Genomic DNA, 18966 nt, shown 5'->3' on the forward strand with positions numbered 1-18966 from the left:
TGGAGACCTTTCTCATCTGTCACAACCCAAGTGTGGCTGTGAGCCTGCCAAACCACAAGAGGAAATTAAATGGAACAAAGAAAACCTTATCGCTCTACCACGAAGGAAACGAGAAAAGACACACAAAGCGCAGGAGACAGAGAACAAAGATGGAGAGGGAAAGTCCACAAATCAGTACTCGCTGTGAATCTGGATGGCCACGCAAAGATACCTGGAGCGTAAGTGGACCAAAGGGAATCGGAAAGGAGCAAGCCACAGAGCAGGGCTGCTCCAAAGAAGCATGAGCGGCATACGCACCAAGTTTTGTTTTGCTTTTTAATTTATTTATTTGACGGAGAGACAGCCCAAGAGAGAGGGAACACAAGCAGGGGGAACGGGAGAGGAAGAAGCAGGCTCCCAGCGGAGGAGCCTGACGTGGGGCTCGATCCCAGAACGCCGTGATCACGGCCTGAGCCGAAGGCAGACGCTTGAAGACTACGCCACCCAGGTGCCCCACGCACAAAGTTTTAAGTCTTCTAGCAGCCACATTAAAAAGAATGCAATGAAACTGACTTCAGTGTGCTTCGTTTAATCCAATACCCCCCAAATATTTCATTTATTAGACATTTTACATTATTTTTTCTCTTTGTGCTAAATTTTATTTTATACTCAGAGCACGTATTTAGACCAGCAACACTTCAAGCACTCAACAGCCACGTGGGGCCCAGGGCTGTTGTACTGGACAGGGTAGCTACAGAAAACCCATGGTGAGGTTTGGGGGCAACTTGGACCCCATACACGGCCGGCAGGGAGCGTGTGGAGGGGAGGGGAATTTGACAGCAGTTATCAAAACCGCGTCTAACCTTTGACCTGGCTACTCGAATTCTGCAGATCCATCCTGAAGTGCACATGTGCAGTCGCAGGTCATGGATACCCTGCCAAGGTCGGCCAGCACTGTGCATGAAATGTTTTTTTCTTTCTTTCTTATGTAGGCTCCATACGGGGCTTGAACTCACAACCCTGTGATCCAGACCTAAGCTGTCATCAAGTCAGGTACTCAGCCGACGGAGCCACCCAGGCGCCCTGCATGAGTACTCTTCAATTGTCTATTAAGTTGAATCCTACAAAAATGCTGATAGGCCATCATTTTACCAATTTTTAATTGAGATATAACTCAGACACGATAAAACTCACCCTCTTAAAAGTGTACAATTCAGTAGTTTTTAATATTATCGCAAGGTTGTACAACTATCACAAAATACTTGCAGAACATTTCATCACCCCAAAGAGAATTCCCAATCTATGAAAGTCCTCCCCACAGGCAGGCAACCAACCACCCATAACCCACCTCCTGCCTGTGTGGATCAGCCCATCGCAGACGTTTCGTACACATGGAATCGTACATTCTGTGGCCTTCTGTCTGGCTTTAACTTAGCATGATGTTTTCACGGTTCAGTCATGATGTAACGTGTATTTCGTTCCTTTTTATGGCCGAAGAACAGTATTCTGTCACACAAATGTACATTTGTTTACGCATTCATACGTTGCTGGCCATTTTGACTGCTCCCACATTTTTGGCTATGATGAACAAGGAGGCTACAAAAAGTCCTGCACAGGTTTTCACGTGGACACCTTTCCACTTCTTTGGGGGCTCTACCTATGAATGGAACTGCTGGCCACTCTATGTTGAACTTTTTAAACAACTGCCGGACTGCTTTCCACAGCGTCTTTACCAGTTTACACGCCCCAGCACTATAGGACGACTTCGGTTTCTCCACATCCTCACCTAACACGTGCTACTTTCCATCTTGATGATTACAGTCGTCCTAGGGGCATGAAGTGGCATCTCATTGTGGTTTTCAGTTTGAATTTCACAAATGACTTATTAATAATGCTGAGTATCTTCTCAACGCTTATTAGCCATTTCTATATCTTCTCTGGAAAAGTCTATTCAAATAATTTGCTCCTTTTAAATTGGGTTGTCTTTACATTATTGAACTGTTAAGAACTCTTAGTAGATTCTGGATACTACCAGATTTTTACCAAACGTGACATGCAAACATTTCTCTCCGTTCTGTCCTTGGAAGCACAAGCTTTTCACTTGTGAAGTCCAACCTGCAATTCTGTTTTCGTTTCCTGCGCTTTACGTGTGGTATCTAAGAATCTTAGCTCTTATATTTAACTCTTTGATCCATTTTGACTTAATGCTTATATACAGCGTGAGGCAAGGATTCAACTTCTTTCCAGTTGTCTTGGAACCACTTGTTGAAAAGCCTCTCCCTTCCCTATGTAACTGTCCTGGCACCCTTATTGAGGGTATGGGCTTATGTCTGGACTTACGTACGGGCTTATGTCTGGACTCTCAGTTCTAGCCCACTGATCTATCCTTAGCCTTTTAACCAGCAATCAGAAAGTGTAATTTGTAATGTTTTGAAACCGGGAAATGTGAGCCCTACAACTTTGTTCTTTATCAAGATTTTTATTGGCTGAATGTTTGGGTCCCCCACAAAATTCCTACGTTGAAGCCTTAGTCCCCAGTGTGATGGTATCTGGAGTTGGGGCGTCTGAAACATACTTAGGTTTAGACGAGGTCACAAGTGTGGCGACTCCATAATGGGATCAACGTCCTCATAAGAGGAAAAGACCAGCATGCCCTTTCTCTCATGTGAGCACACAGCGAGAAGGCAGCCATCTGCAAACCAAAAAGAGGGTCACCAGGAACCAAATCTGATGGCACCTTAATCTTGGACCTGCCAGCCTCCAGAACTGTAAGAAATAAGGATCTGTTGTTTGAGTCACTCTAGTCTATGGTATTTTGTTACCACAGCCTGAGTGGTCTCAAATGACCTTTTTGACTATTCTGGATCCCCTGCATTTCCATATGAATTTTAGGATCAGCTTCTCCATTTCTGCAGAAGAGCCAGCTAGTGTTGTGATACGGACTGGGTTGAGCCTATAGATCAATTTATTGCTAACAGTGAAGTCTTATTCCTATTTCATTATTTTTCATGCTATTTTAAGTAAAATTGTTTTCTTCATTCCTTTTTGATTGTTTGTATCTTAAGTATATAAGTACAACTTATTTCTATATACTTATCTTGTATCCTGCAACATGGCTGAACTAGTTTATATACGTTAGAACTAGTTCTAATACAATGTGAGCATACATTCCTTAGGACTTTCCATATACGAGGTCATTTCATCTGCAAACTGAGTTTTGTTTCTTCCTTTCCAATCTGAATGCCTGTTATTTCTTTTTCTTGTCTAACTGCCCTGATTACAATCTCCAGGACAATGCTGAATTAGAAGTGGGCAGAATGGGCATCCTTGCCTCTCTGTCCTAGGGGAAAAAAGTTTTCAGTCTTTTACCACTAAGCATGATGGTAGCTGTGGTTTTTACATAGATGCTCTTTATCAGGTTGAGGAAGTTCTCTCCTTTTCCTAGTTTGTTGAGTGTTTTTATCATGAAAGAGTATTGGATTCTGCAAGTGCTTTTTTTCCCCTGTGTCTGTTCAGATGATCATGTGGCTTTTGTCCTTTGTACTGTTGTGGTGTGTTACACTGCTTTCTGCAGGTTGAACCGACCTTGCATTCCTGGGGAAAATCCCATTTACTCATAGTACATAATCCTTTTCACATGTTGTCAGATAGTTTGCTAGTGTGCTGCTGAGGATTTTAACACTTATATTCATTCACAGGGAATACTGTGTCTGGTTTTGGTATCAGGGTAGTACTGACTACACAGAGTGAGGTGGGAAATGTTCCTTTCTCTTCTATTTTTTGGAAGAGCTTGTTAAAGATCAGTGTTATTTCTTTTTTAAACATTTAACAGAATTCACTAGTGAAACCACTTGATCCTGGGTTTTTCTTTATGGAAAGGTTTTTTTTTTTTTTTCTTTACATGTTATAAGTCTATTCAGCCATTGTCTTTTAACCCACAAAATAGCAATTTTGCATAGTTCAATCCAACACATTTTTCCCTTTGTGCTCCTTGTCTAACACTCAACAAGGAAAAGAGGTCTTGCATTTTTCTTACCGATGTGAATCAGCTCTTTATGGTTCACATTTGGGGGACTTTAAAAATTGTTATTTGCTTTTAAATTCTGGTTCTATTTTATCTAAGTACACCAAAGATTTAAATTCATATTAATCAAATCTACTGAATTTTTCCTTCGTAATTCATTGCACTGTAGCTTTTAAGATCACAGGATTTCTGTTAGCTGATGTTAAATTATATTTCCTTCACTAAATCTTTCCCCTTCAGTGACTCATAAAAAGTAATCCTTCCTGTTTTCATAACTGAAACAGAATCTGGCAAACACCATAAGTTAAGATTTGTACAAAACATCTGTACTCTCACCCAGCTCTATAGCAACCCTCCTACACGTGCCATTTGCTTTAGTATGTGTTTCTTCAAACCTTCTCCAATGTTTGCTGGGTTTTCTGACAGTATTTGCTGACAAAGAAATGCATTTTAGTTTGTCATCATAATGTTTTCAGCCATTTTAACCAGCACAGGAAGGAAGGATTTCCCCAACGTCATGGGACCTTTTATCGTTCACAATAAAGAACCCTCAGAAGAGGTTTCTAATTATTTATCACGAAGCCAATAACATCTCCTAAAGTGTCAGATTGAGCCCTGAGTGGCAGTAGACGTCTGTGTCCTGGAGAGTTCTGCCTCCTGCTCCTGTGTGTGGCATGGGACAGTCCTCCAAGTCACAGTGGCTTCCTGCATCCTGAGATTCTCCCCCACGCACAGCACATACCCTGTGAGAGGCTCTGCCAGATTCAAACAGGCTTCTTAAAAAAACGACATTTCTGGTCAGCTTCTAGGGGGCTATGAAGAGAAAGACCTTTCACTTCACAGCATGGCTGACAGAGCTTGAGGCGGGGAGAGCACAGTCAGCACCTCCACGCCCTCTTCTCTGAGTGCAGGCCTGTCTAATCGGCCACCCGCTGGGTACATACAGAAATCTCATGCCACTGGTCCATTTTAGAAAGGGAGACATGAATAAAGCAGTACGAGCTGCAAATCCTGAGTCATCCAGCACACACACAAGGCAGCACAACACCAGTCACCGACCCCGGGGGGGGGGGGGTATCAGGGCCATGTCTGCACGTGGTCAAGTGCCCTCCCTTGGGACAGGCTCACTGACCAAATACAACACATCAGCCACAAATGGACAGCAGTACTGACTTGCACACCGCAGGCTAGCGGAGCAGGCATCCTCACTGTTTAGCTACGATGTGTGACTGGAAGCAGTTCTGCAGCAAGGTTCCCACCTGCCTCTGGCATCAGGCACAGCCCCGCCCTTCTCTGTGCTCCCCAATTACAAGCAAGAAATATGTGACCTGGCACAAAAAAGCCAGACGGTATCTTCAGTCATTAGCGTGTTCAAACAGACACGACACTGTGCTGATGCTGGTCTTCCTTTAGGCCTTTACTGAGAAACCATGCTGCGTCTCCTCCAGGGCCCATCACGCTGTCCAGGAAAGCTCACTCTGATACTTTACTTCTGCTGCTGTTAGGTTACTGGGAATGGGTATTTTCCCCTGACGCGCTTTCACTGGTTATCACGGACACAGAAAAGTGACTGATTTTTGTGTATTTTTCATGTGCCCAGCTATTGTGTTGAACCTCCTCATTAACTGTAATTTTCCAATTTGTGTTTTCTGGGTACATAAACATATTATGTCTCATCCAAAGTTACATTTACTTCTGTTTCAATTTTTGCTTCTTTGGACAGAACTGCCAAAATAATACTTAATAGTTCATTTGTTAACTGAAGAAATACTTCTTCTCTGCCCTCCAGAAAGCTTACAATCCCAGGGGTTAGAAACAAAGAAGCAGAATACAGTATGACAGTAACAGCGAAGGAGAAAAACAGAGAAGAGGGAGATGGTAGGGCTCCCAGATTAAATAACGTGATCTCGCCGAGAGAGTAACACCTGAGCAAAGATCCAAGCAGGTGAGGGAATGAGAAAGACGAACACCTGAAGGAAGAGGATTCCAGGCAGAGTGAGTGCAAAGGCTCTGAGGCCCCCATGCCAGCACATCTTCTGGCTGCAGGGAGACCACCATGGCTAAGTGCCCAAGGGGAGCAGAGCTGGAGGAGGGAGATGGGGAGGAGGCGGCAGGGGTCAAGCCACAGGGCCTGTAGAACTACTCTCACAGCCTTGCTCCGCACCCCAAGTTAAACAGAGAGCGACTAGGGCAGGAGAACGGCACTGTCTGGTACAGCGATATGGCGGCTGTGCTGGGCACGGGCAGAGCCGGGACTAGGCAGGAGGCCACCTCAACCCACAGAGATGGTTTCGGCCGTGGTGGCAGGAGGAAAGAAGGGAAGACGCGGAAGGTCGTATGGACATAAGCTGTGAGGACAGAGGGGTCAAGGCTTTAACCTGAGACAAGGAAGATGGGGAATTAGGTTAGGGGAGGAGGCAGGTAAGTTAAGGAGTTCAGATCTACAAATACTGAGCTACCTTACGGAGATCCAAGTGAGGCTACGGGATCCTGGGCTCTGAGACTGGGGAGCTAAGCGTATGGGAGTCACTGGTATGCAGAGTCCTCAGAGCACACGAGGCCACAGGAGATCACCGACACCGCGAGCGGTCACACTGAGGAGGAGGGGCGGCTGCGAGCTGGGGAGGAAACTGGCTGGGGTGGCACACCTGGGAGCCAAACAGGACCCTGTTTCAAGGAGCAGGGGCCACGAGTGGGTGCTCACCGCCAGACACCGCAAGGATCACTGGAGGACTGGCCAAAGCCAGGGCGTGATGGAACAAAATACAGCCTCGGGCCCAGAGGGTCATGTACTGCAATGAGGGCCTCTGACAGAAAAGCAAGCAGACAGACTGGAGGCAGCTGTGTCAGACTCTGATTAAAGCCGTGAGGAAGGACAGAGCCCAGCAGGAGCCACAAACCCCAACTGCACTCAGGGCCAGGGCAGCAATCAGCCCACCACCAGGCTGGTGTTTTTAAGGTCCCTTTGAAGCTAGATACAGCCAACCACAAGCTCCGGCCTCTGAGCTTAAGCATAAATGCTGAACAGCACTTCTGGGAGGCCCCACGGGGGAGCTGGCACCCTCTCCTTCCCCTCCCTCGTTCTTGCTGCCCGCAAGCAGACTGGAGCCCCGCAGCCAATGCAGACCAACAAGGGGATCACGGGTCACAGAAAGACTGCAGGAAACACAGGCATCAGGATGTTCCTCATGTTAAAAACCTGGGGTTTTTAACAAAGGTTTTTAACAAACCCTGCACAAGGGGCAGGAGGACACTGTCTTCACCTGGGATGGGCTGGCTGGGTGCCAAGGAGCCCAAGATCAGGCGCTGCCCAGTTTTGCATGCGGTATCATCCGTGTCCTGCTCAGACATGTGAGGAGGCCCAGCAGGTAGCCATGATCCTGGTGGGAGTTCAGGGTGGGGCCTGGCTGGAGGCAGCAGTTGGAGGCCAGAGCACAGAAGCCTCTCCAGGGCCGGCTGCTGCCACAGAAGCCTCAACGAGCCCCAGGCTAGAGGATGCGTAGTAACCGCAAAGGCGTCTGTAGAAGACTAACCGTGAGGAAGCAAGAGGACAGCACCGGGGGGACGAGCGAAGGAGGCGACTGCCCTGTGACTGGCCACTTAGCAGCATCAAGCTGACCGTGACCTCGACAAACATGTTTTCGTGGAATGTTAGCGGCAAGACTGACTTGAACCAGGAGAGACACATGGGAGGAGGGGGCAGGAAGAGGAGACAGCAGCTGGAGGAGGATATGGGGCAATCGGAGCCATGTGCATGCTGATGGAACCCAGCGAAGAAGGGAAACTGAGGTAAGAGGGAAAAGAGGTAAGCGCCGGAGCTGCAGGCAAGAAGGGGCAAGCTCCGAGCAGCTGACCACTGGTGGGACAGCCCCTAACAAGGTACGGGCAGGCTGCAGGACGGTGCTAGCTGTCACGAGTGAGAGTGGGTAAGGAGGCCAGGCTGGGGCCACGGGGGCTAGGAGGAGCGTGCAGGAAGCGGGGGCTGTGCAGTACTCGGGGTCCATAGTCAGGAGGTGACGGTCAGCGAGACCGTTAGCACAGATGGGAATTTTTCTCCATTAGCCACATTCAGCTGAATAGTTGGGTTGTTAAACTTTTTAATAACACCTAGTTTCTATCACTGAGTTGTCACTGTAACAGTGAATAAATCTTTTTCTCAGAAAGCTTTCAAACTAATGGTCCTCAAGGATAAAGACTCTAGAACAATGTACACCCAAAAAGACCGACAGGTGCCACTGGCAGACCACGCTCAGCCATGTTTCAGCCCGCACCGAGTGGCCCCACTCCATCTACAGCCCCAAGAGGAGTGCGGAGAGGCTGCACTGAGGGAGTCACGCCGCTCACAGCAGCCGGCCTCCTCCCAGCCTGCTCCCCACTCCCGCTGACCTGCACACATGGTCCGTGGTGAGGTCCAGGCCCTCAGGGCCCCACTGTCACAACCTCTGTGTGGCTCTGGGAACACCCTGAGCCCTACGGCTCCAAGGGGACCGTGTGCCGATGGCGCTAGGGTGCGCCAAGACTTCAACACAGTCCACAGAGCTTTCCCCCAGAGTGCAAGGGCCCTGGCTGCCCACTGAAGACCATCGTACCCCCTGTGGGCCGCTAGCCCTCCCAGTGCCCCATGCGTGTCCGACTCAACTCTTTCGAGGATCGGAAATGTTTGCGTCCCCTTGTTTAATGCCTTCCTCCTGCCAAGCTTAGTGGCACCAGGACAGGGACCTCACTTGTCTTTTTCTTTGTGACACCCCAGTGCCCCCGGCAGTGCCCGGCGAGCATTCAGACGTTCTTCAAGAGCAGCAAGGAGCACGGGCTAAAGGAACACGAGGCCCTCGGGGTCTGGCACCTCAGCTCTATGAGGGAGAAGCAGCAGTGAGCCCCACTTCAGACCTAAGGCTAAGCGTCTGTGGCACAGCCACCCCTGCCCACTGCTGGAGCTGCTTGCCCGGGGCTGGGGTTTGCACTGGCTCTAGCTTACCCCACTGCTACAGAGAACGGTGCACTGGGAAACCCTTCCTTTACCGGCATGAAGCTTGTTTAAAATAACACAAACGGCCTGCAGCTAGCAGGGCACCCACCCTGTATCTCTCCCCGAAAGCCCATCCCACCCCAGTGTCTCGTCTGTGGCCAAGTATCTGAGCAGTGGCACGAGAGACAAGAGCAGAAGATCAGGAGAACGCAAAGGGTGAGAAGAAAGCATTTCAACTGCGTTCTAGCTTTGGTAGGGTTCTGGAAGGCAAGACCAGTTTGAAGCTCTTTCCGGTAAGAGCAGACAGTGCACTGGAAGTCTGACAAGGTTGGAGCCTGAGAAGAGGACGGGCACCACGCTCAGATGCCTGCCCCAAGCCAGAGAGACAGTCAGCGTCTTTCAGTGATACAAGCAGCTCTGAGACAGAGAGAACGGCTCACCCTGTAAACCAAAAAATCTAAAGTAAAAAGAAGTTAGGACCCAGTCTGCTGCCACCCTCTCGGACTCAGCACACTTACGATTTTGTCTCTTAAGACCAAACGCTCATGCTTACCGCTATTTCTCAAACTTGAGAACACATGATCCCCTAAATCCAGCCAAGACCAAGCTGGAAAAGTTACAACTTTAGACATATAATTGGCACCCAGACTTTCTACAACAGGCACAAACCCAGGCTTTGAAATTGCACACCAGTATTTGGTCAACAAGACTGTCACCAAATTAAAAGCAGAACATTTCAACAGTCCTGTAGAGAATTCAGAGACACAGGAGAATATGCCCACAGACCCAGCTGGGAGCAATGCCCCATGCCCCCTCACCCCCGCCCCGGCCTGTCACGTGTGAAGAAGAGAGGGCAGCTGGGATGCAGGACTGAGCTGTCAGGCTGGGAGGACCAAGAAGAGGCCCCCATGAGCACAGAGAGGTACGGGTGAGACTCAAGGTGAGGAGTCAGGGGGTCCAGAGCCAGGTCTCCCAGGGACCAATGCCAGACCCTTTCTCCTGGGCTGTGAGGGCCACCACCTGATTTGGGTAGTGGTAGAGAAGGTCTCTAAAATATTATTTTACTTCAGCTCTCTGAGGGGAAAAAACAGAAGTCAACACAACAAGATATTAACCAGGTGATGAGCAGAGTAATTTGGAAAGTAAACATGAGTTACTTATATAAAAGAACACTTTTTTTTGAAGGTTTTATTTATTTATGTGAGAGAGAGAGAGAGAGCGAACACACGAGCAGGGGAGCGGCAGGCAGAGGGAGAAGCAGACTCCCTGCTAAGCAGAGAGCCCCACATGGGGCTGGATCCCAGGACCCTGGGATCATGACCTGAGCCGAAGGCAGATGCTTCGCCGACTGAGCCACCCAGGCACCCCAAGAGAACACTTTTAAAAGCACAATTAAAACAGGGTCTCCAGGGGCGCCTGGGTGGCACAGTGGTTGGGCATCTGCCTTCGGCTCAGGGCGTGATCCCGGCGTTGTGGGATCGAGCCCCACATCAGGCTCCTCCGCTATGAGCCTGCTTCTTCCTCTCCCACTCCCCCTGCTTGTGTTCCCTCTCTCGCTAGCTGTCTCTCTCTGTCGAATAAATAAATAAAATCTTTAAAAAAAAAAACAAAACAAACAAAAAAAAACAGGGTCTCCAGTTCAATGTGCTCACAGGTAAAGATTCACAGCCGGGCCCAGAACACAAAGGTGTGTCCCAAGAACCCCACTCTCCCTGCTGTTGTAAGAACATAAAAACAAGTTCCACAAAGCAAAATCCAGTCCAATGGTTCTCTCCAGGGCGATTTTGCCTCCCCAGGGCACATCTGGCAATGTCTGGAGACATTTTGGGGGTGGAAAGAAGCCAGGGGTGCTGATAAACACCCTATAATGCACAACCCCCACTACAAAGAATCTCCCAGCCCGAAGGCCCACCGCGCCCCTGGACTGAGGGCTCAGTGAGTAGAGGGTGTCCACCTCAGTGCACGCAGGCAACATGTCACGGCCATGCCATTCTCTTCCCGTGGTGCAAGAAAGTAAGACCAGTGCCCACAGGTACCCAGGAGCCCCCTCACCAGCCCTGGGGCTGTGAGGAACCTGCCCGGATTTGCCAATCCTCTGAATAGCAAGGAACCTCCATCGTGTCCGAGGAGGAACTGCCTGTCAAGAGAGCAACGAGGACTCGGCTCCTGTTACCCTGCAGGACAGTGTGCCTTTGAAACAGAGCAGCACAGTATACACCTTTCAGAACTCCAGCCCCTTGGCCCTCAATCCCCTCTTCCTGCTGTCTGCACAGCGCCCCTGCCGCCCTGAGGCACCTGCATCTGGACTGTGCTCAAGACAGTGACCAGAACAGCTAAGTGTTCTGGGGAATTCTGTATTAACTTACACTCCTAAGTCAAGGGTCCCTAGTTTCCCAGGGAAACTTCTCTATTATCCACTAGGAATCACTCCTGAAAACATCTAGAAAAAAATGTCAACTCTCAACAATGACATGTGTTAATGGATTATAGGTGATCCAGACAATCTGTGAGGGAAAATGGCGGAAGTAGCTTCTCTGATTTCAAAAATTCATTTAAATCATTCTAAAGCAGAAGTAAAAGTCCTTTTAACCGGGCAAGCTCACTTGAAATGACGCTGTAATGTTTCTTTACCTGCATAAATATCAGTAGAATTATTTTTAATCAAAGGCTATTTAGTAACTCTGGAAATCAATCACAATCAGGATTACGAAACCACAGAAGAGAACCTGGAGGGAAACCCCTTCCTGTCCAGTATTGCCCACACTCACCAGCCACTCCTGAACATAACGAACTACCACCGTTCTGTCAGTTTCAACATCAGGCCTGGGGGTGGGCTGAGTGAGACAACAGACCAACAATTAACTGCCCCCCACAAACGCCTTATTTATTTATTTGTTTATTTATTTAGTGGGGGGAGGAGGGATAAACATCAACCCAAATGTTTTGTTGGGGGCCTCAGGTGGAATGATGTCATGGTTTCTCTGAGCCCCAGGGTCTTCAAGCAGTTGAATACAAAAACACCCACCAACTAATCCTGAAAAGGCCCGGACAACAGGCATCTGGCACAGTCGGCAGCGCTCCCCTATCCTCCCTGATCAAACAAGGTGTGGAGAAACAGCACTGTTCCACTGCCAGGCCACGAAAAGCAACAAAGCCTCGCTTCTGCTTTCGGGCGAGGAGTGCACAGGGCAGTGTGACTTGAGTAGTAACGACTGTGCCAGCACCACCCCCGGCAGCCTGGAGCCCCTCGATTCACCTGGGGTGGCCCTGGTGCTATCATTACCTACGTGTAACAGAACTCAGCAATCTCAGAGCAGGTAAGTACCCTGCCTGAGGTCTCCCCATCAGTGATGAACACAACGGGGCAGTAATTGAACCCGCCACACTGCACCCACCACCCCGTCACCCCTGAGGTGGACGGGGACGCGTGAGTCTTCCAGGAGGAAAGAAAAGCTACCTGGCCTCTCAAGGAAGGAGTTCAGAGTCACAAACGCCCAGCCACGGTTCTCCTGGGAATGTTATGACCTTGATCTCCTAAGGAACTTGTTTCCAGGTGCTTCGCTCTTCACCGTCAAATCCTCTGCTAACTAGGTAAGGAGCAAGTGCGGCCCCTCCTACCAGAGACAGGGACTTCATGCTCAGGGAAGGCGACTGGGCTAAGTGGCCATCCAAGGTCACGCAACTGGCAACCAAGTGGCAAGGGCTGTATTTCTGGTTTGGTGACGCCCCACAAGATGGGTTCCCATTAGGTCGTCAGGTCTCTCTTTACAGGTTCCCTAATTAGAGACTGGAAGCCAACACATCAACACCTTCTGACGTTAGGCTTCCGGGAGGACAGCTGGCTACCAGCCGTCGGGCACTCTTGCAGGGCGCCCGCGACCCCACACCCTGGAAATCCCGGCCTCAATCCCAGCCCCCAAAGTCACCAGCCTGCCTACCGCAAAATGTCACTGGGGCAGTTCACGGGTCTTTTGTTTGTTTTTGTTTTTTTGTTTTTGAAAGGACGAAGGGGCCACAATCGGGCTCCGGAGGGCGAAGCGGGGCGCCAGACAGACGCGCTCCACGCCCTGCCACGAAGTCCTCGAAGGCCGGGCAGGCAACGGACGGCCCCACGCCACACCCGCCCGGCCTGAAGGACCCCAGATCCCGGAAAGCTCGGCCCCCCAGACCCCGCCGCCGCCGGGAAGCCCGGGGGCCGGCCTCGCAAGCCCCCCACACCCCGGGGAGGCCGACCCTGCAGACCCCCAGACCTTGGAGAACCCGGCCCTGCAGACCCTCGGACCCTGTGGAGCGCGGCCCTGCCGATCCTCAGACCCCGGGGAACCCCGGAGCCTGGCTCCGCAGAGCTCCCCAGACCCCGGAAGCCCGGCCCCGCAGACCCCCCCAGACCCCACCCGGTGCCCCAGGCCGCGCCGGCCCCCATCCTGCCCCTCCTCCCTCCCCTCCGACCCCCCGCGGTCCGCGGGCACCAGCCAAGCGCGGCCGCTTGCCCTGCCCGCAGACCCCACCTTGAGGGTCGGGTACTCCTGCACCTTCAGGGTCATGGAGAGCTGAGCAGCTGACTCCTGCACCGCCATCTTGAATCGGCCAAAACATTAGCGGGTGGGGGAAGCGCCGCCGCGCGGCACGCCGGGTAGTGACGTCCGCCCCCCCCCGGCGGGGGCGGGGCGCGCCGGGGCGGGCCGACGCGTTTGCTCCAATCGCGTCCGCCCATCAGACAGCGGCGGCGGAAGAAGGCGCGGCCGCGGCGTGCGCGCGGAGAGGCGTCCGGCCCGACCAATCATCTCTGGCCTTCCTCTCGTTCAGCCAATTAGCGGGAAGCCCGGCTGGGCGGTTTCCTCCTTGAACTCGCGGCCGGGAAGGACGAGCTCTCGGCCGGACGCTCCGGCCAGTGCCGGCGTCTGCGCGCGCGGTCCAGAGCGCCCCCAGGAGCAGGGAGGCTGAGGTCTGGCAAGGGATGCGGCTGCGGGGGCGCCTGGCTCCCGAGAGGCGGTCCCTCTAATAGTGGCCGTCGTGGGTGGCCTCTGGTGGTCGTGGCCGAGACGGCTGCAAGCCACCTGGATGTCAGCCACCTACTGCCCACTGGGCTGCATCAGGGCCGAGTAGCAGGTGCTGGAGACCGAGGCAGCACCTCGGGTTTCCTATCGGAAAGGAAAGGCGGAGCTGTTAGCACTGATTGTCAGGAAAGTGTGCGCTCCCCACCGATGGCACGGGGCCAGCATCCAGCACGGTACTCCGGTTCCTTTGCAACCATTTCACAGTCTACCCTTTCAAAATAACTTACCCTCTTAGTCCCCTTTTTAAATAGAAATGAAATTAGATTTCATTAATTAGGAGAAGACTTTCAAATTAAACCATTTCTCGTGTTTCACGCTCATTCCTGAAACAACTTGTTAAAACTTAAGTGTAGTGTTGAAAAAAAAAAAAACACCTAACACGCAACAAGGGGGGCTGCCCTAGACCCTCTGCCCCCCACATCTGCCCAGGCCCCCATGCCATGCAGGTGATGAGAGAACCATACTGGGGTGGCAAGCCGCTTCCTGTCCTGGATCAAGCCAAGTTCCTTGTACCCAGTTGCATCAGCGTGAGTGAATTCAACAGGATAATTAGAAGGTGCTTACAGCTCAATACTAACCAAGCCTTCTCCCCGTTGGTGAATAGACGCAACGTGTCCATGCCGATTTCTGAAGTGTGAAAGTGAGGAGGAGGAAGCTAGATTCCTGGATATGGTGTATGCCTCTCAGGAAACATTGGGAATGAAATTGGTGTAAGACAACGGGTGCCTGGCTGGCTCAGTCCGTTAAGTGCGGGATTCTTGGTTTCGGCTCAGGTCATGATCTCAGGATTGTGACATTTAGCCCTGCATGGGGCTCTGGGCTCTGCACTTAGCAGGGAGTCTGCTTGGGATTCTTTCTCTCCCTCTGCCCCTCCCCCAACTTGCACAAAAGTGCACACACTCTCTCTCTCAAACAAATAAATCTTTTTTAAAAAAGAAATTGGCATAAGAGTAGAAAAATGCACCACTCTATGGGAGAAGATATTTGCAAATGTCTTATCAGACAAAGGGCTAATATCCAAAATCTGTAAAGAACTTATCAAACTCAACACCCAAAGAACAAATAATCCAGTCAAGAAATGGGGATAAGGGGCACCTGGGTGGCTCAGTCGTTAAGCCTCTGCCTTTAGCTCAGGGCATGATCCTGGGATCCTGGGATCCTGGGATCCTGGGATGGAGCCCTGCATTGGGCTCCTCCGCTGGGAGCCTGCTTCTTCCTCTCCCACTCCCCCTGCTTGTGTTGCCTCTCTCACTGGCTGTCTCTCTCTGTCAAATAAATAAATAAAATCTTTTTTTTTTCTAAATCTAAATAAATAAAATCTTAAAAAAAAAATGGGGAGAAGACATGAGCAGAAGTTTCTCCAAAGAAGATGCACCAATGGCTGACACATGAAACAGTGCTCCACATCACTTGGCATCAGGGAAATACAAATCAAAACCACAGTGAGATACCACTTGACACTGGACAGAGTGGCTAAAATTAACAAGTTAGGAAACAACAAATGTTAGCAAGAATGCGGAGAAAGGGGAACCCTCGTGCACTGCTGGTGGGAACGCAAGCTGGTGCAGCCACTCTGGACAACAGTGTGGAGGTCCCTCAAAAAGTTAAAAATACAGCTACCCTACGACCCAGCAATTGCACTACTGGGTATTTACCCCAAAGATTCAAATGTAGTGATCCAAAGGGGCACTTGCACCCCAGTGTTTTAGCAGCAATGACCATAACAGCCCAAACATGGAAACCCCAGATGCCCATTGACAGATGAATGGAAAAGATCTGGTGTATATATATACACAATGGACTAGTACTCAGCCATCAAAAAATATGAAATCTTGCCATTTGCAATGACATGGATGGAACTAGAGGGTATTATGCTAAACAAGTCAATCAGAGAAAGACAATTATCATATGATTTCAGTCATACGTGGAATTTAAGAATCAAAACAGAGGAATATAGGGGAAGAGAGTGAAAAATAAAACAAGACAAAATCAGTGAAGGAGACAAACCATAAGAGACTCCTAATCATAGGAAACAAACAGGGTTGCTGAAGGGGTGGGGGGTGGGGCATGGGGTAACTGGGTGATAGACGTTAAAGAGGGCACGTGATGGAGTGAGCACTGGTGTTATATGAATCACAGAACTCTACCTCTGAAACTAATACATTATATGTGAATTAATTGAATTAAAATAAATTAAAAAAAAATTTTTTTAAACCTCAGGGAATACTGAACAGTAGGGAGCTTAGTGGGAAATAAAAAGGCAGTAATTTGAAGAAAAAAGAAAGAAAAATGCACCACCCTAGAATTTTTTTAAACCCTTTTTAAACCCTTTAAAGGTTAAAAAGGGTTGTGACCAGCTGTGATTGATCACAGATCTAATCACAGATCATTAGAGTAGCAGTGCTCCTATCTAGTTTCAGGAAGTTGTTTTTGTATTGCAAGGAGAAAAAACTGGGCTTGAAATTAGCATGTGCAATTTTGGAAAACTGTATTATTTAACCTAGGTTGTTTTCAATTTTCAGGAATTTAAAAATAAAATCCTGTGGAAAATGAAACCAAAGGTTGTTTAGGATGGAGTCTGGAGGCAGGCAGGCAGAGCTCCCGCCCTACCATACCTGGTCGGCTGCAGACCCAAAACGAACAAAGGCACCTTGCACCTGCATGTTACCTTAGCTCTGACTTTACTATCCCAGAAGCAGGAAGGAAGGAAGGTTTCCTCCTCCCCCAGCAACGGTTCAGCCAATGAGAGACAGGTACAGCCTAGCCAATGAGAAGCCACTACACTTAAACTCACAGTTGACCACAACGGACTTTCTGGTTACTACAACCCTCCCAGTCCCACTTTCCTCTATAAATGGGCCTCCTCTGCCTTATTCTCCTGACTTGTCTATAGTTTTGCTCTGGGTTTTTGGACCTGCCCTGCAGTCCTCTGCTATTCCTGAGTAAACCCAGTTTTGCTGGGAAAATAGCCAGGAAAAATAGTCCTATTTTTAAGTTTAATACTTTGTATTCTAAGTTGTCAATGAAACAGATACTATCTTTATGCTCTTTCCTAAAAGGAAATGCCATTTGATCATTCCGAGAGACATTAAGTCTTCTCTAGAATAACAGAACCTGCCAAGTTCTTTTTTTTTTAATGGAGACATATTCTACAAACAACATCTGTGCAAGTCTAAGGTATACAATGTATTGATTTGATCCATTTGTATTACAACATAATTGCTATCACAGAGTTGGGAATACCACCGTGGGTCACATAGCTGTCATTTCATCTAGTGTTGAAAACAATGCAGATCTGATCACCCAGGAAGTTTAATGCTCATGATATATTTTGTTGTCTGTAATCACTGTACTGTGTATTAGGTCTCCAGGGCTGACTGACTTACTAGTTCCAGTACCCTTAAACCATATATCCCCCATCCCCCCACCCTGAAACCCCTGGTAACCATCATTTTACTCGCTGGTTATGATTTCAGCTTTTTAAGGCTCCACATAAAAGAGATATGAATCATGAAGTATTTGTCTTTGTCTGACTTACATTACTCAGCATAATGTCCTCAAGGTCCATCAATTGTTGCAAATGGCAGAATTTCCTCTTTTCTCATTGCTGAATAGTCCATTGTATATATACACACATCTTTATCCATTCACCCATTGATGGACACAGGTTAGTTCATACCTTGACTATGGTGAATAATGCTGCTGTAAACACAGGAGTGTATATGTCTCTTTGGTTTCCTGTTTCATTTCCTTTGGACGTATACCCACAATTGGGATTGTTGAATCATATAGTTCCATTTTTAACTTTTTGAGGAAACTTCATATCGTTCTCGATGGTGCTTGAACCTGTTTACATTCCCACCAACAGTGCACAAGGGCACCCTATTCCCACATCCTCACCAACACTTGTTATAACTTGTCTTTTTGATACTAGCCATTCTTACAGGTGTAAGGCAATATTTCATCATGCTTTTGATTTGCATTTCCCTGGTGATTAGTGATATTGAGCACCTGCTCATGGCCTCATGGCCCTGTTGGTTATTGGGATGTCTTCCAGAAAAATTCAGTTTTGGTCTATTGAGTTTCTCTGCCCATTTTAAGCTGGATTGTTTGGGGGGGGGGTTGTTGTTTTTGAGTTTACAAGTTCTTCATAGATTTTGGAAATTAGCCTCAAATATACTGTTTTCAAAAATTTTCTTCCATTTTGTAGATTGCCTTTTCATTTTGTTGCTGGCTTATTTTGCTGAGCAGAAGCTTTTAAGTTTGGTGTAGTCCCACTTCTTGATTTTTTCTTTAGTTGTTTGTGTTTTTGGTGTCACAAAAAATCATTGACAAGACCAATATTGAGCAGTTTCTTCCCCCTTTCCTTTTAGGAATTTTAGGGTTTCAGGTCTTAAGTTTAAGACTGATGCATTTTGAGTTAATTTTTGTGAGTTGTGGGAGAAAGGGGTCCAATTTCATTCTTCTGTGTGAGGTTCTCTTGTTTTCCCAGCACCACTTGTTGAAGAGACATCCCTACTGGATGTTCTTGGCTCCTTTACAAAACGTTAGTTGACCATATGTGTGAGGTTTATTTCTGGTCTCTTTATTCTGTTCCATTGGACTATGTGTCTATTTTTTATTTTAGTAATACACTGTTTTAATTACTATAGTTTTATAGTATAGCTTCAAATCACAGCCAACTTTTTATAGAAGGATTTCTACTCAACTAGAGAACTCTCTATAAATGGACCTTTAAGCCTCAGTTGTCAAGCATGGCCCCCCCAAAATGCATTGGCCATAATAGTTGGCAAAAAGCAGGGCAAATGGGGGTGTATAAGAAAACTCTGAAATGCTATTCAAGGTTCCCGCTTTCTAATAGAACTGTACCAAGTTATTGCTCGTGTAGTCAGGGAATTCTTCTTTGGTTTGTTTTCTAGACAGTTCTACACAGAGAAACA

The 18966-nt window shown here is 48.5% G+C and overlaps 1 protein-coding gene across 4 annotated transcripts in view; it reads right to left on the minus strand.

Moving 5' to 3' along the window:
- MAEA (macrophage erythroblast attacher, E3 ubiquitin ligase) overlaps positions 1 to 13620 on the minus strand; it is a 34427-nt gene extending 20807 nt beyond the window's left edge. For all 4 annotated transcript variants that reach the window (XR_004628953.1, XM_034672244.1, XM_034672241.1 and 1 more), the window contains exon 1: positions 13478 to 13620. Coding sequence is in view for 3 of the 4 variants with exons in the window: in XM_034672244.1 (XP_034528135.1) it covers positions 13478 to 13546 (69 nt within the window). In the remaining variant the exon portion in view is untranslated. The remainder of the gene's footprint in view (positions 1 to 13477) is intronic.
- Positions 13621 to 18966: the final 5346 nt, after the last annotated feature.

Source organism: Ailuropoda melanoleuca, chromosome 11 (assembly GCF_002007445.2).
Source record: "Ailuropoda melanoleuca isolate Jingjing chromosome 11, ASM200744v2, whole genome shotgun sequence".
NCBI lineage: Eukaryota > Metazoa > Chordata > Mammalia > Carnivora > Ursidae > Ailuropoda > Ailuropoda melanoleuca.